We start from the raw sequence: 27404 nt of genomic DNA on the forward strand, positions 1-27404 counted from the left end.
TTTTCAGAAAAATGACCCAGGCAGCAGAGTATGGACTGGAGAGGGGAAGGGAGAGACAGGATGCAGGGAGTTCAGTAAGGGGGCTGATGCAGTACCTGAGGAGGGATACAATGAGTAATTGTATCAAAATGGGAACAGTGTAGATAGAGAGGAAGGAGCAAGTTCTAGAGATGTTCTGAAAGTAGAACCCATGGGTTTTTAGTGGGCAAAGAGAGGAAGGACGAAGCAGGGGCAAAGGAAGAGCTTGGATTCATCTGGTCTCAGCAACGGGATGGTAAACTCTTGCCCCTGTGCCTGAAGAGCTTCCCCAACCACTGACTATACTGGATCTGGTCTGCCTATTTGGGTGACTTCCTTGAACTTTAAGACTACGGTTTCCAGATTCCTTGACTTTGCTCTGACCTGAACAGGAGAATGTAGGGAGGTTTCTCCGAGCAAACTGCTCAGATCAATCAATCAATCAATCAATCAATCGTATTTATTGAGCGCTTACTATGTGCAGAGCACTGTACTAAGCGCTTGGGAAGTACAAATTGGCAACACATAGAGACAGTCCCTACCCAACAGTGGGCTCACAGTCTAAAAGGGGGAGACAGAGAACAGAACCAAACATACCAACAAAATAAAATAAATAGGATAGAAATGTACAAGTAAAATAAATAAATGAATAAATAGAGTAATAAATATGTACAACCATATATACATATATACAGGTGCTGTGGGGAAGGGAAGGAGGTAAGATGGGGGGATGGAGAGGGGAGAGGAAGGAAGGGGCTCAGTCTGGGAAGGCCTCCTGGAGGAGGTGAGCTCTCAGCAGGGCCTTGAAGGGAGGAAGAGAGCTAGCTTGGCGGAGGGGCAGAGGGAGGGCATTCCAGGCCCGGGGGATGACGTGGGCCGGGGGTCGACGGCGGGACAGGAGAGAACGAGGTACAGTGAGGAGATTAGCGGTGGAGGAGCGGAGGTTGTGGGCTGGGCAGTAGAAGGAGAGAAGGGAGGTGAGGTAGGAGGGGGCGAGGGGATGGATGGACAGCCTTGAAGCCCAGGGTGAGGAGTTTCTGCCTGATGCGCAGATTGATTGGTAGCCACTGGAGATTTTTGAGGAGGGGAGTAATATGCCCAGAGCATTTCTGGACAAAGATAATCCGGGCAGCAGCATGAAGTATGGATTGAAGTGGAGAGAGACACGAGGATGGGAGATCAGAGAGGAGGCTGGTGCAGTAGTCCAGACGGGATAGGATGAGAGCTTGAATGAGCAGGGTAGCAGTTTGGATGGAGAGGAAAGGGCGGATCTTGGCAATGTTGTGGATAATCTAGAATAATAATAGATAATCTAGAATAAGTATAAAACAGAATAATAAAAATTGTGGTATTTGTAAAGTCGTTACCATGTGTCAAGCACTGGTACTAAGCTTTGGGGTAGATGTGGGATAATCTGTTTTCACATGGGACGCACAGTCTAAGTAGGAGGGAGAAGAGGTATTGGATCCTCATTCTCCAGATGAGGAAATTTGGGCACAGAGAAGTTAAGTGACTTGACCAAGGTCACACAGACTTGGTTTCTTCACTGAACTAGCCCATTATGCATTCGTATGCATTCATTCATTCATTCAATCGCATTTATTCAGCGCTTACTGTGTGCAGAGCACTGCATTAAGTGCTTGTATTAATAATAATAATAATAATGATAGCATTCATAACATCAATGTTGAACTAAGATTTTGATAATTAATCAGACCTCCATGGGCAGCTAATGTGGATGTTGCATTTTGGCTAATCAGTCTGGTTGTAATAGGTGTTCAGAAATGTTTGTTGGGGAGGATAGAAATGCCAGAGGGACTGTTGGAGAGACTCAGATGAAAGCCCCAATATTTTAAACAGCCAGAACTCAGGGAGGTCTGCTATTGATTGTCATAAAAATAAAAGAATCGGATCTATAAAAGAGTGCTGTTCATAAGAGTCCAAGAGGTCAAAGGGGTTTGATTATTTTACATACTGCTACTAAATCTGGACATGTGGTACACAGACAGCTGCTGTGCGATCCTTAGACACCAAGTGGGAGATTGCCACCCTGATGAGAGATAATATGCTTCCAAGAATTCAAAATCCCAGCATTTGTCCAGATGATGTTCTCTTTTGCATCAGAGAAGCTGAGAAGCACAGCATTAGTCACTTAAGCAGCTGTGCCGACCGCCCGCGACGGAATCACTTGTAATTTCTCCGATTTCAAAGAGGATTTCTTTTAGAGGTGAGGATGACTTGGCGGTTCCAGTAGAACTGCCATGCAGGTTGGAACATTAGGTCAGCAAAGAGAAGGTGGGGTGGAGAGGAGGAGGAATTGCGGAACTTGTACTGGAGAAACTTTTTACATTGTGAAGTGACAGCAGCTGTAGCAAATGCCTGGGACACTGAGGACATGAGAATAAGAGCGCTGACACGCCGTATCAATTCAATTTAGGCATTAGTCTTTGGGGTAACAGCTACTGCTGGCAGGTGTGGCTGTAGAGGAGGGAACACTGTCCACAGAGACAGGCAGAGTTGACAAAAGCGTTTTACAAAGTTGTTTTATTGTTTGTTTTTTACAGTCCTGGAGATACGGTGACTCAAGCCACAGGAGCAGCATTTCTCATAGGAGTTGGTCTTTGGAATATAACATTTATAAATTTCAATATCTCTCATTTTCCACAACATGAGATTTCACGGAGATGTTATGGGCTCTCATCTCTTTATTTTTCCTTCTATTATGCATACAGCCTTTCCATTTCCCTCCTGTCACGCCGAACTTTTTTTAATGAATGTTTCACAGTCTCACTCCCTTTTCCCTCCCTGTGCTTTTGTTTCGTATTGCTGCTGTTTGGCTGATGGCTACAGACACCTCCGTGCCTATGCTGCCAGACAAACACATACACACCTTTACCTCGGAGGTAGGGTGCTTTTGATGGCCTTCCCACACCAGTCCTGCCAGCACTGTTGCCACACTTAACACACACACAAGGTACAGCTGTGCCACTGTGGCTGATTCATTTCATTCCCTCTCAGTCCATTGGGGCTTTCATCGCTCTTCATACTTCATTCATTTGTATTTATTGAGCGCTTACTGTGCGCAGAGCACTCCTAGGCACGTACTCTTTCCAATAACACAATCTGTTTCCCATTGCCCCCTATTGTGACCTCCTATCTAAAGAGGATCGGGAAGCAGAGTTGCCTATCGGAAAGTGCTCTGGCCTGGGATTCAGAGGACATGGGGTCTAATTCATTTATTCAATTGTGTTTATTGAGCACTTACCGTGTGCAGAGCACTGTGCTAAGTGCTTGGGTGAGGGCAGTAGAACAACGGACACATTCCCTGCCCACAGTGAGCTCACAGTCTCGAGGGAGAGACAGACATAAATAGAAATAAGCACTTAACTAATGTCACAGTTATTTCTAATCCCTGCTCCTCCACATCCCTGCTGTGTGACCATGGGCAAGTCACTTCTCTGGGTCTCAGTTTCTTTAACTGTACAATTGGGACCTCTCTTGTATCCCTCATGTAGAACGTATCTTGTACCATCATCAATCGTATTTATTGAGCGCTTACTATGTGCAGAGCACTGTACTAAGCGCTTGGGAAGTACAAATTGGCAACATATAGAGACAGTCCCTACCCAACAGTGGGCTCACAGTCTAAAAGGGGGAGACAGAGAACAAAACCAAACATACTAACAAGATAAAATAAATAGAATAGATATGTACAAGTAAAATAAATAAATAAATAAATAGAGTAATAAATATGTACAAACATATATACATATATACAGGTATATATCTACCTCAGGAGTGCTTAGTACAGTGCGTGGCACATAATAAGTGCTTAACAAGTATTAATAATAATAATAATAATAATAATAATAATGGCATTTATTAAGCGCTTACTATGTGCAAAGCACTGTTCTAAGCGCTGGGGAGTTTACAAGGTGATCAGGTTGTCCCATGGGGGGCTCACAGTCTTAATCCCCATTTTACAGATGAGGGAACTGAGGCCCAGAGAAGTGAAGTGACTTGCCCAAAGTCACACAGCTGACAATTGGCGGAGCCGGGATTTGAACCCATGAACTCTGACTCCAAAGCCCGGGCTCTTTCCACTGAGCCACGCTGCTTCCTCTATTTATTTATTTATTTTACTTGTACATATTTATTCTATTTTTTTTGTTGTTGTTAATATGTTCTGTTTTGCTGTCTGTCTCCCCCTTTTAGACTGTGAGCCCGCTGTTGGGTAGGGACCGTCTCTAGATGTTGCCAACTTGTACTTCCCAAGCGCTTAGTACAGTGCTCTGCACACAGTAAGCGCTCAATAAATACGATTGAACGAATGAATGAAAAAGAGGAAAAGCTGAATTACGGGAGTTAGTGACGGGAGTGGGCAAATAATAATAACGATAGCCATCATTATAATCATTATTATCATTATTGAGTGGGGCTGGAGGAAGCGAGGTCATCCCAGCGCTTAGAACAGTGCTTTGCACATAGTAAGCGCTTAATAAATGCCATCATTATTATTATCCCTTCTGCGGTTATGGAGCAGGACTCTACCCACGAAGGCAGATTCAACCGCAACGTGGTAGCCCGGGGCTCTGGAGTCAGAGGTCATGGGTTCAAATCCCGACTCCGCCACTTGTCAGCTGGGTGACTTTGGGCAAGTCACTTCACTTCTCTGGGCCTCAGTTCCCTCATCTGTAAAATGGGGATTAAGACTGTGAGCCCCCCGTGGGACAACCTGATCCCCAGCGCTTAGAACAGTGCTTTGCACATAGTAAGCGCTTAATAAATGCCATCATTATTGTTATTATTATTATTATTATTATTACAGTGCTCTGCACATAGTAAGCGAGAAGCAGCATGGCTCAGTGGAAAGAGCATAGGCTTGGGAGTCAGAGGTCATGGGTTCAAATCCTGCTCCGCCACTTGTCAGCTGGGTGACTTTGGGCAAGTCACTTCACTTCTCTGTGCCTCAGTTCCCTCATCTGTAAAATGGGGATTAAAACTGTGAGCCCCATGTGGGCCAACCTGATTACCCTGTATTTCCCCCAGCGCTTAGAACAGTGCTTGGCACATAGTAAGCGCTTAAGAAGCAGCGTGGCTCAGTGGAAAGAGCACGGGCTTGGGAGTCAGAGGTCATGGGTTCAAATCCTGACTCCGCCACTTGTCAGATGGGTGACTTTGGGCAGGTCACTTCACTTCTCTGTGCCTCAGTTCCCTCATCTGTAAAATGGGGATTAAAACTGTGAGCCCCATGTGGGCCAACCTGATTACCCTGTATTTCCCCCAGCGCTTAGAACAGTGATTGGGACATAGTAAGCACTTAAGAAGCAGCGTGGCTCTGTGGAAAGAGCACGGGCTTGGGAGTCAGAGGTCATGGGTTCAAATCCCGGCTCCGCCACTTGTCAGCCATGTGACTTTGGGCAAGTCACTTCGCTTCTCTTTGCCTCAGTTCCCTCATCTGTAAAATGGGGATGAAAACTGTGACCCCATGTGCGACAATCTAATTACCCTGTATCTCCCCCAGCGCTTAGAGCAGTGCTTGGCACATAGTAAGCGCTTAACAAATACCATTATTATTATTATGAATGCTATCATTATTATTATTATTATTAATACATGTGCTTATTACAGTGCTCTGCACACAGTAAGCGCTGAATAAATGCGATTGAATGAATGAATGAATGCATATGAATGAATCAATCGTATTTATTGAGCGCTTACTGTGTGCAGAGCACTGTACTAAGCACTTGGGAAGTACAAGTTGGCAACATATAGAGACTGTACCTACCCAACAGTGGGCTCACAGTCTAGAAGGGGGAGACAGAGAACAAAACAAAACATATTAACAAAATAAAATAAATAGAATAAATATGTACAAGTAAAATAAAGTACTAAATACGTACAAACATATATACATATAAACAGGTGCTGTGGGGAGGGGAAGGAGGTAAGGCGGGGGTGGGGAAGGGGAGGAGGGGGAGAGAATGAATGAGTGAGTGAATGAATGAATACGATTGAATGAATGGATGAATGAATGAATACGACTGAATGAATGAATGAATACGAAGGAATACGAATGAATGAATGAAAATGAATGCATATGAATGAATCATCATCAATCGTATTTATTGAGCACTTACTATGTGCAGAGCACTGTACTAAGCGCTTGGGAAGTACAAATTGGCAACATATAGAGACAGTCCCTACCCAAAATGAATGAATATGAATGAATGAATGAAAATGAATGCATATGAATAAATACGATTGAATGAATGAAAATGAATAAATACGATTGAATGAATGAATGAATATGAATGAATGAATGGTTGACTATGAATGAATGAATACGATTGAATGAATGAATGAATATGAAAGAATGAACGATTGAATGTGAATGAATGAATGAATATGAATGAATGTGAATGAATGAATAGGAATATGAATGAATGAATAGGAATATCAATCAATCAATCAATCAATCGTATTTATTGAGCGCTTACTATGTGCAGAGCACTGTACTAAGCGCTTGGGAAGTACAAATTGGCATCACATAGAGACAGTCCCTACCCAACAGTGGGCTCACAGTCTAAAAGGGGGAGACAGAGAACTGAACCAAACATACGAATATGAATGAATGAATATGAATGAATGAATATGAATGAATGAATAAATGAATGAACATGAATGAATGAATAAATGAATGAAGATGATGACTATGAATGAATATGATTTAATGAATGAATGAATGAATATGAATGAATGAATACGATTGAATGAATGAATGAATATGAATGAATGAATGCGACTGAATGAATATGAATGAATGAATAAATGAATGAACATGAATGAATGAATGAATGAATATGATGACTATGAATGAATATGATTTAATGAATGAATGAATGAATATGAATGAATGAATACGATTGAATGAATGAATGAATATGAATGAATTAATGCGACTGAATGAATATGAATGAATGAATGAATAGGAATATGAATGAATGAATATGAATGAATAAATATGAATGAATGAATACGATTGAACGAATATGAATGAATGAATGAATGAATGAATACGATTGAATGAGTGATCGCGACTGCTCGAGGGCGACCTCGCCGACAAAGCGAGGGAGCTGGCGCATGCGCGCTGCCCCTGCCGTCCGGGTGCCCGGTGCCCCACACACCCCACCCCACCGCCGGCGCCCGTGTCATCTCGCGAGATTTGTCCATCCTCGCCCCCCGCCTCCGCCGTCGCGTGTCGTCACTTCCGCTCTGCCTACCGGAAGAGGAGGGGGAGGAAGATGGCGGCGCTCGGGGAGCCGGTCAGGCTGGAGAGAGGTAAGTGGTGAGGGGCGGACGACCGCCACAGGGCCCTCAGCCGCAGGGGCGGGGGGAGGGCCCGGGATTGGGAGCCAGAGGTCAATCAATCAATCAATCAATCAATCGTATTTATTGAGCGCTTACCGTGTGCAGAGCACTGTACTGAGCGCTTGGGAAGTCCAAGTTGGCAACATATAGAGACGGTCCCTACCCAACAGTGGGCTCACAGTCTAGAAGGGGGAGACAGAGAACACAACCAAACATACTAACAAAATAAAGTAAACAGAATAGATATGTACAAGTAAAATAAATAAATAAACAGTAATAAATTTGTACAAACATATATACATATATACAGGTGCTGTGGGGAAGCATCTAGAGGCGGTCCCTACCCCACAGTGGGCTCACAGTCTAGAAGGGGGAGACAGAGAACAAAACCAAACATACTAACAAAATAAATAGAATAAATACGTACAAGTAAAATAAATAAATAAACAATAATAAATTTGTACAAACATATATACAGGTGCTGTGGGGAAGCATCTAGAGACGGTCCCTACCCAACAGTGGGCTCACAGTCTGGAAGGGGGAGACAGAGAACTAAGCCAAACATATTAATAAAATAAATAGAATAGATATGTACAAGTAAAATAAATAAATGAATAAATAGAGTAGTATTTGAGCCACTTGTCAGCTGTGTGACTTTGGGCCCACTGTTGGGTAGGGACCGTCTCTAGATGTTGCCAACTTGTACTTCCCAAGCGCTTAGTCCAGTGCTCTGCACACAGTAAGCATTCAGTAAATACAATTGATTGATCTGGGCAAGTCACTTCACTTCTCTGGGCCTCAGTTCCCTCATCTGGAAAATGGGGATTCATTCATTCATTCATTCAGTCGCGCTTACTGTGTGCAGAGCACTGTACTAAGCGCTTGGGAGCCCCCTCCTTCCTGTCCCCATCCACCCCGCCTTACCTCCTCCCCCTCCCCCCAGCGTCTGCATATATATGTTTGTACAAATTTATTGCCTTATTTTACTTGTACATATTTACTATTCTATTTATTTTGTTAATCTGTTTTGTTGTCTGTCTCCCCCTTCTAGACTGTGAGCCCGCTGTTGGGTAGGGACCGTCTCTATATGTTGCCAACTTCTGCATATATATGTTTGTACAGATTTATTGCCTTATTTTACTTGTACATATTTACTATTCTATTTATTTTGTTAATCTGTTTTGTTGTCTGTCTCCCCCTTCTAGACTGTCGGCCCACTGTTGGGTAGGGACCGTCTCTATATGTTGCCAGCTTGTACTTCCCAAGCGCTCAATACAGTGCTCTGCACACAGTAAGCGCTCAATAAATATGATTGATTGATTGATTGATTTGGGCAAGTCACTTCACTTCTCTGGGCCTCAGTTCCCTCATCTGGAAAATGGGGATTCATTCATTCATTCAGTCACGCTTACTGTGTGCAGAGCACTGTACTAAGCGCTTGGGAGCCCCCTCCTTCCTCTCCCCATCCACCCCGCCTTACCTCCTCCCCCTCCCCACAGCGTCTGCGTATATATGTTTGTACAGATTTATTGCTTTATTTTACTTGTACATATTTACTATTCTATTTATTTTGTTAATCTGTTTTGTTGTCTGGCTCCCCCTTCTAGACTGTGAGCCCACTGTTGGGTAGGGACCGTCTCTATAGGTTGCCAACTTGGACTTCCCAAGCGCTTAGTCCAGTGCCCTGCACACAGTAAGCGCTCAATAAATACGATTGATTGATTGATTTGGGCAAGTCACTTCACTTCTCTGGGCCTCAGTTCCCTCATCTGGAAAATGGGGATTAATTCATTCAGTCGCACTTACTGTGTGCAGAGCACTGTACTAAGCGCTTGGGAGCCCCCTCCTTCCTCTCCCCATCCACCCCGCCTTACCTCCTCCCCCTCCCCACAGCGTCTGCATATATATGTTTGTACAGATTTATTGCTTTATTTTACTTGTACATATTTACTATTCTATTTATTTTGTTAATCTGTTTTGTTGTCTGGCTCCCCCTTCTAGACTGTGAGCCCACTGTTGGGTAGGGACCGTCTCTATAGGTTGCCAACTTGGACTTCCCAAGTGCTTAGTCCAGTGCTCTGCACACAGGAAGTGCTCAATAAATACGATTGATTGATTGATTTGGGCAAGTCACTTCACTTCTCTGGGCCTCAGTTCCTTCATCTGGAAAATGGGGATTCATTCATTCAGTCGCGCTTACTGTGTGCAGAGCACTGTACTAAGCGCTTGGGAGCCCTCTCCTTCCTCTCCCCATCCATCCCACCTTACCTCCTCCCCCTCCCCACAGCGTCTGCATGTATATGTTTGTACAGATTTATTGCTTTATTTTACTTGTACATATTTACTATTCTATTTATTTTGTTAATCTGTTTTGTTGTCTGTCTCCCCCTTCTAGACTGTGAGCCCACTGTTGGGTAGGGATCGCCTGTATATGTTGCCAACTTGGACTTCCCAAGCGCTTAGTACAGTGCTCTGCACACGGTAAGCGCTCAATAAATACGATTGGATTAATAAATGAATCAGTGACAACCTCCCCCTCCCCCCCGCCCTACCTCCTTCCCCTCCCCACAGCCCCTGTATCTGTTTGTACAGATTTATTACTCTATTAATTTTACTTGTACATATTTACTATTCTATTTATCTTATTTGGTTAATATGCTTGGTTTTGTTGTCTGTCTCCCCCTTGTAGTCATTCATTCATTCGTATTTATTGAGCGCTTACTGTGTGCAGAGCACTGGACTGAGCGCTTGGGAAATACAAGTTGGCCACATTCATTCATTCATTCAATCGTATTGAGCGCTTATTGTGTGCAGAGCACTGTACTGAGCGCTTGGGAAGTACAAGTTGGCCACATATAGAGACGGGCCCTACCCAACAGCAGGCTCACAGTCTAGAAGGGGGAGACAGACAACAAAACAAAACATATTAACTTGATAAAGTGAATAGAATAAATATGTACAAGTAAAATAGAGTAATAAATATGTGCAAACATATATACAGGTGCTGTGGGGAGGGGAAGGAGGCAAGACGAGGGGGAGAGGAAGGAGAGGCCTCAGTCTGGGAAGGCCTCCTGGAGGAGGTGAGCTCTCAGTAGGGCTTGGAAGGGAGGAAGAGAGCTAGCTTGGCCGATGTGCGGAGGGAGGGCATTCCTCTAGACTGTGAGCCCGCTGTTGGGTAGGGGCCGTCTCTATATGTTGCCCACTTGTACTTCCCAAGCGCTTAGTACAGTGCTCTGCACACAATAAGCGCTCAATAAATACGATTGCATGAATGAAAGTACAAGTCGGCAACAGATAGAGACGGTCCCTACCCCACAACGGGCTCCCAGGCTTGAAGGGGAAGCAGCGTGGCTCAGTGGAAAGAGCCCGGGCTTTGGAGTCAGAGGTCATGGGTTCAAATCCTGGCTCCGCCACTTGTCAGCTGTGTGACTTTGGGCGAGTCATTTCACTTCTCTGGGCCTCAGTTACCTCATCTGGAAAATGGGGATTAAAACTGTGAGCCCCCCGTGGGACAACCTGATCACCTTGTATCCTCCCCAGCCCTTAGAACGGTGATTGGCACATAGTAAGCGCTTAACAAATACCAACATTATTATTAACAGCCTCACAGGACGCTTTACGCATTGTAGAGCCCACTTCATTCATTCAGTCGGATTTATTGAGCGCTTATGATGTGCAGAGCACCGTGATAAGCGCTTAATAATAATGATAATAATGATGGCATTTATTAAGCGCTTATTATGTGCCAGGCACTGTCCTAAGCGCTGGGGAGGATACATGGTGATCAGATTGTCCCACGGGGGGGCTCACAGTCTTAATCCCCATTTTCCAGATGAGGTAACTAAGGCCCAGAGAAATGAAGAGACTTGCCCTAAGTCACACAGATTAGTAACAATAATAATAACAATGATAGTATTTGTTAAGTGCTTGCTACGTGCGAAGCACTGTACTAAGCGCTGGGGAGGACACAAGGTGATCAGGTTGTCCCACGAGGGCCTCCCAGGCTTCATCCTCATTTTACAGATGAGGGAACTGAGACATGATGATTCATTCATTCATTCAGTCATATTTATTGAGCGCTTACTGTGTGCAGAGCACTGGACTAAGCGCTTACAAAAAGCAGCTTGGCTCAGTGGAAAGAGCCCGGGCTTGGGAGTCAGAGGTCATGGGTTCGAATCCCGGCTCTGCCACATGTCTGCTGTGTGACATCGGGCAAGTCGCTTAACTTCTCTGTGCCTCAATGACCTCATCTGTAAAATGGGGAGGAAGACTGTGAGCCCCACATGGGACAACCTGATCACCTTGTATCTCCCCCAGCACTTCGAACGGTGCTTTACATATAATAAGCACTTAACAAATGCCATCGTTATTATTAAGTGCTCACTATGTGCCAAGCACTGTTCCAAGCCCTGGAGAGGAGACAAGGTGATCAGGTTGTCCCATGTGGGGCTCACAGTCTTCATCCCCATTTTACAGACAAGGCAACTGAGGCATGATGATGATGATGATGGCATTTGTTAAGCACTTACTATGTGCAAAGCACTGTTCTAAGCGCCGGGGGGATACAAGGTAATCAGGTTGTCCCACATGGGGCTCACCGTCTTAATCCCCATTTTACAGATGAGGGAACTGAGGCCCAGAGAATAATAATAATAATAATAATAATGGTTTTTGTTAATTGCTTACTACAATGATAATAATAATGTTGGTATTTGTTAAGCGCTTACTATGTGCCAAGCACTGTTCTAAGCGCTGGGGAGGATATAAGGTGATCAGGTTGTCCCACGTGGGGCTCACAGTCTTAATCCCCATTTTACAGATGAGGGAACTGAGGCCCAGAGAATAATAATAATAATAATAATGGTTTTTGTTAATTGCTTACTATAATGATAATAATAATGTTGGTATTCGTTAAGCGCTTGCTATGTGCCAAGCACTGTTCTAAGCGCTGAGGGAGGTACGAAGTGATCAGGTTGTCCCACATGGGGCTCACAGTCTTAATCCCCAGTTTCCAGATGAGGTAACAGAGTCCCAGAGAAGTGAGGTCACTTGCCCAAGGTCACACAGCAGACATGCGGCAGAGCTGGGATTCGAACCCACGACCTCTGACTCCCAAGCCTGGGCTTTTTCCACCGAGCCACAGTGCTTTTCTAATGAATGAGTGAATGAGCAGGAAGGAGGGGGAAGCAGCGGGGTCGGGGGCCATGGTGGGCCTGGAGTTGGGAAGGGGGGAGCCCGCTGTTGGGTAGGGACCGTCTCTATATGTTGCCAACTTGTACTTCCCAAGCGCTTAGTACAGTGCTCTGCACACAGTAAGCGCTCAATAAATACGATTGAATGAATGAATGACCAGCCTCCAGGCTGTTGGCATCAGAGGAGCCAAGTGGGCAGCCTGGGTTGTCCGTAATGGAGCCACAGCGAGTTCTGATGGTGTTGACACCCATCTACTTGTTCTGTTTTGTTGTCCATCTCCCCCTTCTAATAATAATAATAATAATAATGATAATAGCATTTGTTAAGCGCTTACTATGTGCAAAGCACTGTTCTAAGCGCTGGGGAGAATACAAGGTGATCAGGTTGCCCCCCGTGGGGCTCACAGTCTTCATCCCCATTGTACAGATGAGAGAACTGAGGCCCAGAGAAGTGATTTGCCCAGAGTCACCCAGCTGACAGGTTCAAATCCCTGTGTGACTTTGGGCAAGTCACTTAACTTCTCTGTGCCTCAGTTACCGCCTCTGTAAAATGTACTTGGACTTCCCAAGCGCTTAGTCCAGTGCTCTGCACACAGTAAGCGCTCAATAAATACGATTGAATGAATGAATAAAATGGGATTTAGACTGTGAGCCCCCCGTGGGACCTCCCCAGTGCTTAGAACAGTGCTTTGCACATAGTAAGCACTTAATAAATGCCATCATTATTATTATTATTAAGTGGCAGAGTTGGGATTAGAACCTCCCCCTCCCCCTCCCCATCCCCCCCGCCTTGCCTCCTTCCCCTCCCCACAACACTTGTATATATGTATATATGTTTGTACGTATTTATTACTCTATTCATATATTTATTTTATTTGTATGTATTTATTCTATTTATTTTATTTTGTTGATATGTTTTGTTTTGTTGTCTGTCTCCCCCTTCTAGACTGAGCCCACTGTTGGGTAGGGACCGTCTCTATATGTTGCCAACTTGTACTTCCCAAGCGCTTAGTACAGTGCTCTGCCCACAGTAAGCGCTCAATAAATACGATTGAATGAATGAATGAATGCAGAGCACTGTATGAAACACATGGGAAAGTATAGTAGTGTTAGTAGACGCAGTTAGTAGACATGATCCCTGCCCATAATAATAATAATAATTTGTGGTATTTGTAAAGTACCAGGCATTCCTCTAGGCACCGGGATGGGTAGAAGCTAATTGGGTTGGACACAGTCCCTGTCCCACATGGGGCTTACAGTCTTAATCCCTATTTTACAGAGGCACAGAGAAAGTAAGTGACTTGCCCAGGGTCACACAGCAGACAAGTGGCGGAGCCAGAATTAGAACACAATTAGACTCTAGCGGACCAAATTGCATCAGTTAATCATCATTAATATTTGTTGAGTGCCCACCTTGTGCAGAGCCCTGTATTAGGCACTTGTGAAAATATAATAGAAAGTAATCATGATCTCTGCCCACTGGGATCTTACAGTCTAGAGGGTGAAACAGATGCTAAAATAAATTACAGGTAAGGGGTAGCAACTGAATATAAAGATCTGCATAATTGCTGTGGGAGGAGAGGATGGGTTTAGTGGGTTAGTGCACTACCAGAAGGATTGCAGATGAGGTGGGGCTTTCTGGGAGAGATGTGTCTGTGTTGTCGCGGTGGGTCAGAGATGACTCGAGGGCATAAGACAAGACAATCAATCAATCGTATTTATTGCACACTTACTGTGTGCAGAGCACTGTACTAAGCGCTTGGGAAGTACAAGTTGGCAACATATAGAGACAGTCCCTAACTAGACTCAGTTGCATAGGATGCCTGCTATGGCACATGCATTATTCATTCATTCAATCGTTTATGCCGGGTGTGTTGCATAATAAATGTAAATAACAACATGTATGACATTTTGTGGGAGTTTATCTGAATGCGCCCAGTTCTAGGGCGTTTCTCTGGGGCCAACTCTCTTGTGTTCAGTACAGTGCTCTGCACACAGTGTGCAAACAATAAGTACCCTTCATTGATTAATTGATCGATTGAGGGCCATATCATCCACCCCTCTCCCCCAAAGCCCCTGAACTCAGAAGCAGGACCCAAAGTAGGGGAAGGTAAGAGACTTTAAATGCCATAGTTGTACCAGACAGGGAGCAGGCCATCTGAAATCAAGACTCTAGTATAATACCAGACTGATGGCAATTCTGCTCACACACCTGCATGAATTCTCAGGCCATCTGAAATCAAGACTCTAGCATAATACCAGACTGATGGCAATTCTGTTCACACACCTGCATGAATTCTCAGGCCATCTGAAATCAAGACTCTAGTATAATACCAGAACTGATGGCAATTCTGCTCACGCACCTGCACGAATTTTCCATCTTTCTGATTTTCCCTGTCTGCTCTCCTACCCTGGGGTAGTAGCTGAAGAGTGGGGAGAGCTGTTTATTGTGTGGAGAAGGCAAAAAGTAAAGATTTGGGTTTCTTTTCCCCTGGAAATCAGTCACCTTCCCAATTAAGTTGCTGTCTCTGCTTTTGCTCACCTCCCCTTCCACCTTTCTGGGACTGGCTATAGAGAATTTTCAGATGGAGATTAAAAACTGAAAGCTTTCTGATAATTATAGGAGAGTATTACTCTGTAATGAAATGTTCTCCCTATAGAACATTTGGCATTCACTATTTTTAGTGATACTATTTGCTTCAGTATCAACTTTGAAAACTGTTTGGTTCGTCCCTTTTCCCCTTCACCCCGTTGTGTAAAGCCTCCTCTAGACACCCACACTGTTGCTATGCTCCAGGAAACAAAGAAATCCCTAGAAATCCTTAAAGGGATTCTTTAGTAGGCAGTGAGAAATCATTGGGGAGAGCTGGATCTCGGAAATCAGTGCCTGTAGTTGTGCTTTCCGTTGATTTTTTTTTCCAAATTGGTGTTCCCCTTTTGAAGGCTCTTTGAGTGGCATGCCGTCCCAGATCCCATAAGTACAGATTTTTCCCTCTTCCTGCTCGCCTGTTAATTAGCATCAGCTTTGAAAGGAGATTAGCTCTTCTGGGAGGGTTTGCTTAGTGAATGCTGAGAAGGTGACATCTTCCTTCTCATTACACTGCCACTATGCTCTATGTATGGAAACAAATCTGTGTGCTGTTAGGAGGAGGAGGTGTTTTAGAGCGAGCTCCAGGCTTCTGAAGTGGTTGACAGCATTGCCCAGTTTAAGAATAGGGTGACTGTGTGAAACATCTTACCAGGCAGGATCAGCCAGCCTCGTAGTTTCGGTGGTGTTGATTTTGTTCTTGCTTGTGTGTGCAGTGTCCTCTCTGCTCATTTGTTTTATGGTGCAGCAGCAAAACAGGGAAGGCTGAGATTAAGAAATATACTCTTCCTAAAATATGGGCGGGAGAATTCTGATTTGTGGCACATCAATCAATCCCTCAATCGATGGAATTTTAATTTTAATCAGTAGTATTTACTGAGCCCTTAGTGCAGAACATTGTACTAGACACTTAGAAAAATACAATAAATTTAGCAGGCAAAATCCACACTCTCAATAAAGTTCCAATCAAACAGGTAGTCCAAAACTAAGACTACAGGGAGGGTGAAGGAACTAAGTTGAAAGATATGTACATAAATACTATTTTCTCTAATCTCCTTAAAGCCTAGACTCTTCCACACTGTTGCTATGCCCCGGCAACAGGAGGAAATGAAGGAATCCCTAATGATTCCTTAAGGGAATTCTTGAATCAGCAGTGAGAAATCATTGGGGAGAGCAGGATCTCAGAAATCGGTGCCTCTGGTTCTGCCGTCAGTTGATTTTTAAGTGTCCACTGTGTGCAGAGTGCTTGGGAGAGAACAGTACAGTTTGCGGACTTAGGTCACTGCCCTCCAGGAGTTTATAATTTAGTTGGGAAGACAGACATTAAAATAATTTACGGATTCCCATCCTGAAAGCAGCTTTGGGGAGCAAAAGCCACTGATTCCTCTCTGACCAGAAACAGGGTAAGGGGACAGAACAGAAATGGCACGTTGGGAGCAGACATCAAAAAAAGTTTAATAGAACAAAGTGACAAAGGTGAACTTGAGTTGTATTAATTACAATAAATGTTTGCCTTCTGCAAAGTTTACTCAGTTTTAGTGAATTCCCTTATGCTTCAGCTTTGTCCCCAAGCCTCTCTGTAAACATGATGACCTTTCAATCCCAAGCTAATTAAGGTATGGTTCTCCAGTTTCCATGCTTGTGACCTCAGTTGTCACCCCTACTTCCCTCTAGCAGGTTTGACCCTATTAAATGTCCCTTTACATTGTTCTTCCTAATTGTAAATGTTCTGTTTAGGCTCCGGAGAGGCTAATCCTCTTAAACCCTAAGGAATGCATTTGAAAAAACCCAATCAGATAAACGTTGACCAGACTGTTTTTGGTTCTGTATTATCTCCAGATATCGGTAGAGCAATTGAGCTGTTGGAAAAACTGCAGCGGAGTGGAGAAGTGCCACCACAGAAGCTTCAGGCTCTGCAAAGGGTTCTTCAAAGTGAATTCTGCAATGCAGTGAGGGAGGTGAGTGGCCGGACTAAAGCACCTTAAGCATTTTGATGAACAGAAAATTTTCTAATTTCGATTTAATGCTTCCTGGTGAGTTTTCCCAGTGGGAACAGGAAAGCCCTAGTCCCGAGGCTTTGGGACCTAGAACCTGCACAGAGGAATTTATTTAAGGGCTAGTAAATTGAACAGCATTACGTCAACTTTCTCTTCGCTGCCAGTTGTGTCCCCCGTGGGGCACGGAGTGCAACAGATGAAAAAGCAAATGGTACATTGCAAAGTGCACTCAGACGTTTTTTACATGCAAGACCCATTTACGGACCAAGGGGCTGGAGCATAGCGCCTGTGCTGTACTGTAAGCACCAATCAGTCAGTCTTTGAGCGCTTACCATGTGCAGAGCACTGTACTAAATGCTTGGGAGAGTACAATAGAACAATAATACAGAGTTGGTAGACACCATGATCCAGAGGGCATTTGCTGTGAAAGCCACCGTGATCTTTTTCCCCCACCTTACGATCTATTTTTCAGGACTCCCACTGGACATGTTCAGATCATGAAGCAGTCAGTTGTATTTATTGAGCGCTTACTGTATGCAGAGCACTGTACCAAGCCCTTGGACTAGAGAAGCAGCGTGGCTCAGTGGAAAGAGCACGGGCTTTGGAGTCAGAGGTCATGGGTTTGAATTCCGACTCCGCCACATGTCTGCTGTGTGATCTTGGGCAAGTCACTTAACTTCTCTGGGCCTCAGTTACCTCATCTGTAAAATGGGGATTAAGACTGTGAGCCCCACGTGGGACAACCTGATCACCCTGTATCCTCCCCAGCGCTTAGAGCTGTGCTTTGCACATAGTAAGCGCTTAACAAATGCCAATTATTATTATTATTAGATCCCTGGTATCCTGATTCTGAGAACAGTGGCTTGGGAGTCAGAGGTCATGGTTTCGAATCCCGACTCCACCACTTGTCAGCTGTATGACTTTGGGCAAGTCGCTTCACTTCCCTGGGCCTCAGTACCCCGGCTTGGGAGTCAGAGGTCATGGGTTTGAATCCCGGCTCTGCCACTTGTCTGCTGTGTGACCTTGGGCAAGTCACTTCTCTGGGCCGCAGTCACCTCATCTGTAAAATGGGGGTTAAGACTGTGAGCCCCACGTGGGACAACCTGATCACCCTGTATCCCCCCCCAGCGCTTAGAACAGTGCTTTGCACATAGTAAGCGCTTAACAAAATGCCATCATTTATTTTTTACCCTCATCTGTAAAATGGGGATTAAGACTGTGAGCCCCACGTGGGACAACCTGTTAACCTTGTATCTACCCCATTGCTTAGAACAGTGCTCGGCACATAGTAAGCGCTTAACAAATGCCATTATTATTGTTACTTTTACCCGGGACCAACACCAGGGCTAAGGCTCTCTAAGTGTAAAGTATACGAGGTTTTTAGAAGTCTTTAAGAAGTGTTTGTGTGTGGAGGACTCTGTTTCTCTCTGTCTGTTTTTCCCTCTCTCTCCTTTTCTCTCCCCTTCTCTCCCTCTCTCCCCCCCCCACCCCCCAACCTGGACTTTTGACTCAGAGTTAAGTACGGGTGAAGAGATAGGAGGAGTCATGCTGCCATTAAACAGAAGTAAGAAGAAGAGGGCAGTTAGTGGCTGTCACTTCTAAGATTGGGAAAAAGTGCTAGGGTAGGGAGAGTGGAGGGGAATCAACTCTAGGGAGAGGAGAAGCCTGGAGAGGCACAGTGGTGTTCAGGAAAGATAAGCTAGGGGGTGAAAAAAGATGGGAGAAAGGGAAAAGAGAATTGAGCATCCGGAAAAAGGAAAAACAGGTAGTCAAAGAGATCATGGGGCAAGGAGTGTATCTCAGTGCTTAGTACAGTAAGTACAGACAGTAAGTGCTCAATAAATACGATTGAACAAATGCAAACCAAGGTCAGTCAATAAAACGGTCCCCTTCTTACCTGTTTATTTCTTCTACTCCAAAGAAGGAAGGAAGCTCATTGAGAGGAGGTTAAAAGAGGAGGTCCTCCCCCTCCCCATCCCCCCCCTTACCTCCTTCCCCTCCCCACAGCGCCTGTATATATGTTTGTACATATGTATTACTCTCTTTTATTTGTACATATTTATTCTATTTATTTTATTTTGTTGATATGGTTTGTTGTCTGTCTCCCCCTTCTAGACTGTGAGCCCACTGTTGGGTAGGGACTGTCTCTGTATGTTGCCAACTTGGACTTCCCAAGCGCTTAGTACAGTACTCTGCACACAGTAAGCGCTCAATAAATATGATTGAATGAATGAATGATAGCTAGCTTAAAGGCGGATGGAAAAGGCCAGGAGTGATGGTGAAGAGAGAAAAGGGACATGATGGGGAAAAGAAAAGGTGTGGTGATATTATTGGGACATTAGTCTTTTAAAGCTGCTTAACTTCCAACTAAATAGCATAACTTGAAGTAAATAAAAAATAACCCAGACTTGTTTTTTTCAGGTTTATGAGCATGTGTATGAAACGGTGGACATCAGTAGTAGTCCCGAAGTGAGAGCCAATGCTACTGCCAAGGTTAGTCTTCCTGCACCTCCTGTGTCTTGTCACAAAGCTAAAGACCGAGGTTACAAATAAGCAATGTTGAAACCCAAAGGGGAAAATGATCCAAAGCCCAGTTGAATTTGCCATGGTTGAGAAGTAAGTTAATAGCAGGTAAATAAGTATTTCTTAGCAGTTGCTTTGCAGGTGACATTTTCATTTCTTTTTAAATCTAGACTTGTCTTAAATCACTTTCGGTTGAGTGGTAGCATATTAATTTATTAAAAATGTTTCTGTGTACTTTTTCTTGAACTGGAGATTCCACTGACAGTCTTAGCACTAAAGCTCTGAGCCTTATAGCCAGGGCCTTGAAGAAGTATTCCTGAGTCACTCCTATTAATAGACATCCGTTTTTCCTCAGATGAGTTGATTCGATTTGACTTAATTCAGTTTCATTTTCTGAACTAACACCCACAGCATAGGGACAACAAGTTCCATCTTGCCTTCTGAGGTCCTCACCTATGTTATAATACAGTACAGAAAGCAAACAGTCAACATGGTTAAATATTTACGTTGGCAGGTACTAAAACATGCATAATAGGGAGTTGTCCCCACCTTTCTACCTATCTGGAAATTTTCCCTGTGTATGGACTATTAAATGGTCATCTTCTGCAAAGATCATTAGTGGTTTTCAGAACTTTCAAAAAGCTCTATGTGGTGTTTCACATCAGATGCAAATCCTGAATAAGAATGACTTTTATCAGGTTTTTCCCAGCTTCCTCCTCTCATGTCTCCCCACTGCCCACCCGTTTACCTTCACTTCCAGTTATCCTTTGATCAGTTGCTGTAGTAGTTGTCTTTTCTTCCCATCCTAGATATGCTATATGTCTCGGCCATCTTTTCTGGTCTTTGTCCATGTTGTCCTCGGCCCCCTGGAAGGGAAGAGGCTATCTTACCATTCAAGTTATCTTCTCTCTGTCTAAAAGTTGCCCAAATTGTGGTCTCTCTTTTTAGACAATAAAAATACTGAGTTTTCCACACCTTCTGCCCTGAACTCTCCATCACCCTGAGAGTAGGCAAGAATTTTGAACTTTCTTTTAGAAGTACTGTACTTCAGGTATAAATTTGGATAAGATCAATCAATTATTGGCATTTATTGAGCCCCTGCCATGTGCAGAGCACCATACCAAGTACTTGGGAGAAAACAACACGGAGAGTTGGTAGACGCATTCCCTGCCCACAGTGAGTATACAGTCTGGAGGGAGAAACAGAAATGAACATAAATAACCTTCCGCCCTGAACTCTCCATCACCCTGAGAGTAGGCAAGAATTTTGAACTTTCTTTTAGAAGTACTGTACTTCTAGTATAAATTTGGATAAGATCAATCAATTATTGGCAGTTATTGAGCCCTTGCCATGTGCAGAGCACCATACCAAGTACTTGGGAGAAAAAAACGCAGAGAGTTGGTAGACACATTCCCTGCCCACAATGAGTATACAGTCTGGAAGGAGAAACAGAAATGAACATAATTTATGGTATAATTTATAGATATGCAAATTAAGTGCTGTGGGGCTGAAGGTGGGGCAAGTACCAAATGCCCGGAGGTCATAAGATTAGTCTGTGAATGCCCCTATTGGGTTTAAAACAAAACAAAACAAAACCATAAATGCCGTTAGTGGATCAGCCAGTGATCCATCCGTCTCCATAGCAATGACAGGTTGCTTGATTCTCCCTGATTTCCACCTTAGTATTTGGGAGGGGGTACCATCTTAAATGTCTCTGTTTTTCCCTTTTCATCCTTAAATCTCCCTATAACCCATTTTGAATTTCATATGTACTACCTTATCTGACAGCCTCCCCTTGAGCCTACTAATATTCTTGGCCTGCACAACTTCGCAGCAGAACAAATTTCAAATATATAAATATATACCACCTCCTATGTGAAGTGTATCTTTCTGTTTGGAATTGACCACATTCAGGCTTCACTAAGTCTCATCGTGTTCTGGTGTTATGGGATTTGGTGAACCCAGTTCAGTGTTCTCCCTCTCCAATTGTAGTTTTCAATCATGTGCCCCCCTCACCCGTCAGTTTTCATCTTTACAGTTTGAAGAATCCAAAGCTCGTCCATCTTTCGCATACGGAAGCTACTACCTTCTCTGGCTCCATTAGATATGTAGGGTAAATGCAGTAAATTACGATAAGGTTTGTAAAAAAAAAAAAAAAAAGATTTTCAAAACTTATTTCAGGCCACTGTTGCCGCATTTGCCGCAAGCGAAGGACACTCTCATCCCCGAGTTGTTGAACTACCGAAAACAGAAGAAGGCCTTGGATTCAACATTATGGGAGGCAAAGAACAAAACTCTCCTATTTACATCTCTCGGATCATTCCAGGTGGCATAGCTGACAGACACGGAGGACTAAAACGAGGGGACCAACTTCTTTCTGTTAATGGAGTGGTAGGAATCATTTTTCCTTCTTTCTGTTTGTAGTAATCTCTTACGACAACTTGAGGGTGTATGTCGTTCATAGGGTCTTTGGAAAGAAGTTAACTTGGGCAAGGTGGAAAGACATTTCATTATTTACTGTTTATAGGGGACAGCATCGGTTAGCACAAAAGTCGTTTTTAAAACCGACAGGATGTTTTACGTACCAAGGTAGTGTAAGTCAGAGAAGCAGCGTGGCTCAGAGGAAAGAGCGTGGGCTTTGGAGTCAGAGGTCATGGATTCAAATCCCGGCCCCCGCCAACTGTCACCTCCGTGACTTTGGGCAAGTCACTTCTCTGTGCTTCAGTTACCTCATCTGTAAAATGGGGATTAAGACTGTGAGCCCCCCATGGGACAACATGATCACTTTGTAACCTCCCCAGTGCTTAAATCAGTGCTTTGCACATAGTAAGCGCTTAATAAATGCCATCATTATTATTAACAAAGAGTGGGTGAAGCAATATTTCCGTTTGAGTTAATGAATGGGGAAATTACTTATCTGGGTAACCTCTTAGAGTGAAGAAACAGAGCAAATGTGATCTTGGAGATCACTTGGCGTAGATGCTTTAGCATCAGTACAAGGAAATAAATGATCTGGGTCACTGCATATATTCAGGTCTCATTAAGTCTATTTTAGAAAGTCCTCAATTCTGAAATTCCTTGTTAACACATTTTGCTTTGTCTTGTTTTAAGAGTGTTGAAGGGGAGCACCACGAGAAGGCCGTGGAACTGCTGAAGGCAGCTCAAGGAAAAGTTAAATTAGTTGTTCGATACACCCCAAAAGTCCTGGAAGAAATGGAGTCACGATTTGAAAAAATGAGATCTGCAAAACGCAGGCAACAGCCCTAATGTGCTATAGCTTAATTTATTAAACCTTCCTGTTTCATTTTGCGTTTAGCTAAAATAATTTCACTTGTGACCTACTGCACTTCCCAGGATTATAAAATGATATTTCCATAAAATACTATATTCCATTTTATAAATGCTTATATTGACACCATCTATGGTCCAGAGAAGTTTAAACTTTTTTCTCACAAGAAAAAGGAAGAGGTGAAGAGGGCAATTCTGTCCAGCTGTTTTTACAAATCTTTTTTCAAATGCAGATTTTGTCATAAAGTTGTTATAGACTTTTTAAAAAGGCTTTTTTAATATCAGGATGTACTTTTACATGCATCATCTTTTTTTAAAAAAGAAATTAGCTTCCTTCATTTGGCTGCTTCCGTAAAGGTAATGAGTCTTCAACTCTTTTTCGTTATGAGCTGAATTTTCATTTCCTTGTAAAATCACCTAGAAATTTTACAAGAAAAATGCCATTCTGTAAATCAGCTACAGCGGATCATCACAATCGATTCCACGTACTGGACATGGTCAGTACTACTTTTCTATTGTGTGAGGAGCACACAGTCATAATTCGGGATGCTGTGGAGTTTTTTACATTTATTCGAATCAATGTACAGTACGTACTCGTATATAACTATTTATAAAAAAAAATTGAGAAAACCCTGAAACAATCATTCCTAAAATTTCTATTCTTTCATACTTTCATACTTTAAGCGCTTAGTACAGTGCTCTGCACACAGTAAGCGCTCAGTAAATGCGATTGATGATACTGACATTTGAGCGACGAGACAAGGAAATATAATCCGATTGTCCAAATACGTGTAATCACAAACCAGCTTTAGTCCAGAATTCCAATTTCAAACTTGTTTCACATTTGTATTCTTAATGGCGTTCATTTGAATGCACAGACATTTGTACAATATTTTAATCCTGCAATTTCTTAGAGGTGAGTCCCTTTGGAACTGGGAAGGTGTGGAGGAGGGGGTGTGCAAAGGAGAAATAATAATTAGTCTTAATAGAGTGTTCTCCCTCTTTTAGAAGATTTTAAGCTGCAAAGGAGAGATATCGAATTTTAGATAACGATGAGCCGCTCCGTGCACAGCAGACCGAACTGTAGGTTGTCTTTGGTTATGATACTGTTCGCTAGGCAGATTAATTGAGGTTAAGGTTCAGGACAGAATAAGAAGAAACGTCTGTGACCACTTCGTTCCGTGGAAATCAAAGTGTCCTCAATCCCTGATTCAAAGAGAATAGCAGTGCGTTTCCCGTGTTTTGAATCAAAACCTTGTATTTCTGAAGTACTTCTCCAAACAGTTGTAGTTGCAGACACATTTTCAAAGAAGAACTCGGAGAACGCTTTCCAAGTTTTTGACTTGGGGGTGAAAAGCTGTTCGCCCAAATAGAGTAGCCGACAATTTTCCGGACTGTCTGCTCGGTGTCACTGTTTAACTGGAAAGCGGCCTCACCTTTGACTGTGAATAGAAAACTTGGAAAAACTGAATTGTAGACAGTTTACAGGCTCGTCTAGAATGAAGCATTCCAAGAAAACGTGGCTTTTTCGAGTCCAGCGTATATGAAAGGTGATAGCTGAAGCAACGTGGAGAGGCTGGACCACCTCATGACCCAGTAGAAGTCACTATTTGTAAAGTTAGTCCAAGGAGATTAGAAACGTAGATCTTTTCTGCATGTTTATAAGCACTGTGGGCCTGTAAAGAGGATACCGGTTTTTAATAGTTCTCATCGTTGGGTTGAATCGAACACTGATATTTATCACGTAGGTATCGAGCACTGGATTGCATGTTTGAGTCTGTCTTGTCCTCTGCAAAATGTTGCTTGTTATTAGTTATACCATGTTGTTGGATGGTATATATTTCAGGATCGGTAAATGTTTTGGAATGTTGAGACCAAAATAACTTGTTTAGGAGAATTATGAGCATCTTTTAATTTAATTGTAAAATTATTAGAAATATTTGTTGTAGAGCTTTATATATTAAAAAGAGGAATTGGTGCAAATGAAATTATTGTAACGTGTATATCTTGCATTAAAGGGTAAAGTGTACTGCATTTGCAGTAGTTTCTAAAGGTGGGTCAATCATTATTTATTTTGGTTTCCTGGTTCAGTATCCCAGCTGTCCTGAAAGCTTTCAGCCAAGTTAAAACTTTTTTAAATGTTAAAATACAGTAAGTTGAGTACATTTTTTTTCCCTGATATCATGGGCCACAGTCTGTCCTTTGGGCCTCTTGACTCCCTTTTGTCGCTCAAAATACAGATGAATCAAGTAACCATGGAGTAATGGATTAATACTGAGCCTACGTAACCACACTTTCTTTGTAAGTAAATTATTTCTTCACATGCATTCAGTTCTTTAGCACTTGGGCTTAGTGACTTACGTTACAGAGAAAATAATAAAATGTAGTCAAAAATCTTCCTACGGATATTCTATGGTAACTCCATAATAAGGGAAAAGGGGAACTGGATATGCCTTGAAGGCAGGGATCGTAAATACTCCTGTACTCTCCCAAGAGCTTCGTAGAGTGCACTGCAAAAAGTAGAATCTCAACAGTATTACCGATCGGTTGACACAATGAAGGCACCACAAGTAAAAATGCATTTGTGACATTTCCCTTTCTTTTCCATTTATTTGTTCACTACACAAAGAATGCAGCACACCTTTTTGACTCTGAATAGGTGAGCAATTCCATTTGGAATGAATCTAGCCATTCTTAACAATGGATTAGTTTGTGCTCCTGGTTCTTTTAAAATGTGGGCATTGCGTTACTGCTAAACCACATAAAAACCTGCACGATCAGACTCAGGATGTCCAACGCCATATATGCAAGTCACTTCTTCCACCACTACAACTTTAACCTAACAGGCCATGTTGGATGACCATCCCGATTCTCTAATAGCGTGGAGTTGAAAACATGCGTTCTGGCAAAATTGGATATACAAATACATTACACTCACAGTATAATTTATGTGGCAAAACTCCACTTAATACTACTACCAGTTTCTAAATGATCATGTGTGTGTTATCTTTTAAAATGGACAAAATAGATTGTGGCCTCCTTTGCTTTTTCTAACATGTGCTTACAAGTTTAATTTTTAACATTTGACCTCCTAAAATAATTTTACTAAAATTGATTCTTGAAACTTTTAGTTTGTAGTTTTTGCAACTTAATTAAGCATACTTAAAGGGAAAATAGATATTTTTGAATACAGAACTGAGGAAAAGATTGAGTCTTCAAGTAAAGGAAGTATTAGGTTACAGTAGCCTCGTTTCACAGAACCTGACGTACCAGATGTTTAAAACAAGTAATAATGTTTTCCCTTTATTGTTCTCCAACTTCTCTCAAAGTAGGTTTTCAAATACCATGGTTTATTCAAATGTGCATCTTTCAGTGGATACTATTTAGTTAGCCTTCAGCAGAAAAAGGTGGTTCTGAATAAATCAACCTAATTTGATGTGGTTTTAGAAAAAATGTGAGCAACTGAGAATCTCGGAAAGCCACTGGAGAATCAAGTACTCTTTAGCCATTTCATTCATTCATTCACTCGATTGTATTTATTGAGCACTTACTGTGTACAGAGCACTGTACTAAGCGCTTGGGAAGTACAATTCAGCAACAGAGACAATCCCTGCCCACAGCGGGCTCCAGTCTAGAAGACTGGTCATTCATATATTAGTTTCCACCACAACATAGTGCTAACAGTTCTATTTTGTAATTGAATGTATGGATTTTCCAACAGATTTTGTCACCCTTCGGTGATTTTGCAAGAAGTCGGACTGCTGATATTTTTTTTCTTTCCAGTGTCTATTTTTTCAGAATTATGTACACCTCAAATTCAGTTTAATCCATCACATAGCCTAAAATGTTAGTTTCAATGATTCAGAAGTGTCACAACTCATAACCCAACTCAACTCAGGTTTCATTTTTAATATGCAGCAACCGACCAAGTATTCTGTATCTTTAATTTTTCCATCTGGATTTTAGAACAGTAAATAATGTTCAAGATGAATATGGATCACCTACTAAAATTAACTTCAAGTTTGAACCCCCCGAAACCTAGCATTCCTTGCTGAGTCGAAAGAATGCTGGTGTGATACACCTAAAGAAATGCTCCCAACCAAACCCGCCTTTCCTCCATCCTAGTTCAGTACTTTTAGACAGAACCTTACAAGCCTCAGACCCGACTCCAAACCTGAAAGTATCCACTGAGATTGCGATATCGGTGGGGAAGGAAACTGATCCAGGAAGCGGCAGACGTCGTGCAGATCATAATGGGGGACAAAAAAGATGAGGGGATAATTGGTCTCATCCTATCCCAACTGGATTACTGCATCAGCCCCCCTCTCTGATCTCCCGTCCTCCTGTCTCTCCCCACTTCAGTCTATGCTTCACTCTGCTGCCCGGATTATCTTTGTGCAGAAACGCTCTGGGCGTGTTACTCCCCTC

The 27404-nt window shown here is 42.9% G+C and overlaps 1 protein-coding gene across 1 annotated transcript; it reads left to right on the plus strand.

Moving 5' to 3' along the window:
- The first annotated feature begins 7290 nt into the window (after positions 1–7290).
- LIN7C (lin-7 homolog C, crumbs cell polarity complex component) lies at positions 7291–25023 on the plus strand. Its single transcript, XM_038764802.1, has 5 exons — positions 7291–7359; positions 17008–17126; positions 19587–19658; positions 21870–22079; positions 22800–25023. Exons 1-5 carry the CDS (start codon positions 7323–7325, stop codon positions 22953–22955), a joined length of 594 nt encoding a protein of 197 aa, XP_038620730.1. The 5' UTR covers positions 7291–7322; the 3' UTR covers positions 22956–25023.
- The last annotated feature ends 2381 nt before the right edge of the window (positions 25024–27404 follow it).

This window comes from Tachyglossus aculeatus, chromosome 22 (genome assembly GCF_015852505.1).
Source record: "Tachyglossus aculeatus isolate mTacAcu1 chromosome 22, mTacAcu1.pri, whole genome shotgun sequence".
NCBI classification, from domain to species: Eukaryota; Metazoa; Chordata; class Mammalia; order Monotremata; family Tachyglossidae; genus Tachyglossus; species Tachyglossus aculeatus.

Coding starts and splice junctions, on each gene's coding strand:
- LIN7C (XM_038764802.1), top strand. CDS start 7,323: ATGGCGGCGCTCGGGGAGCCGGTCAGGCTGGAGAGAG. Junction 7,360..17,007: donor GCCGGTCAGGCTGGAGAGAG/GTAAGTGGTGAG, acceptor TATTATCTCCAG/ATATCGGTAGAGCAATTGAG. Junction 19,659..21,869: donor GAGCCAATGCTACTGCCAAG/GTTAGTCTTCCT, acceptor AACTTATTTCAG/GCCACTGTTGCCGCATTTGC.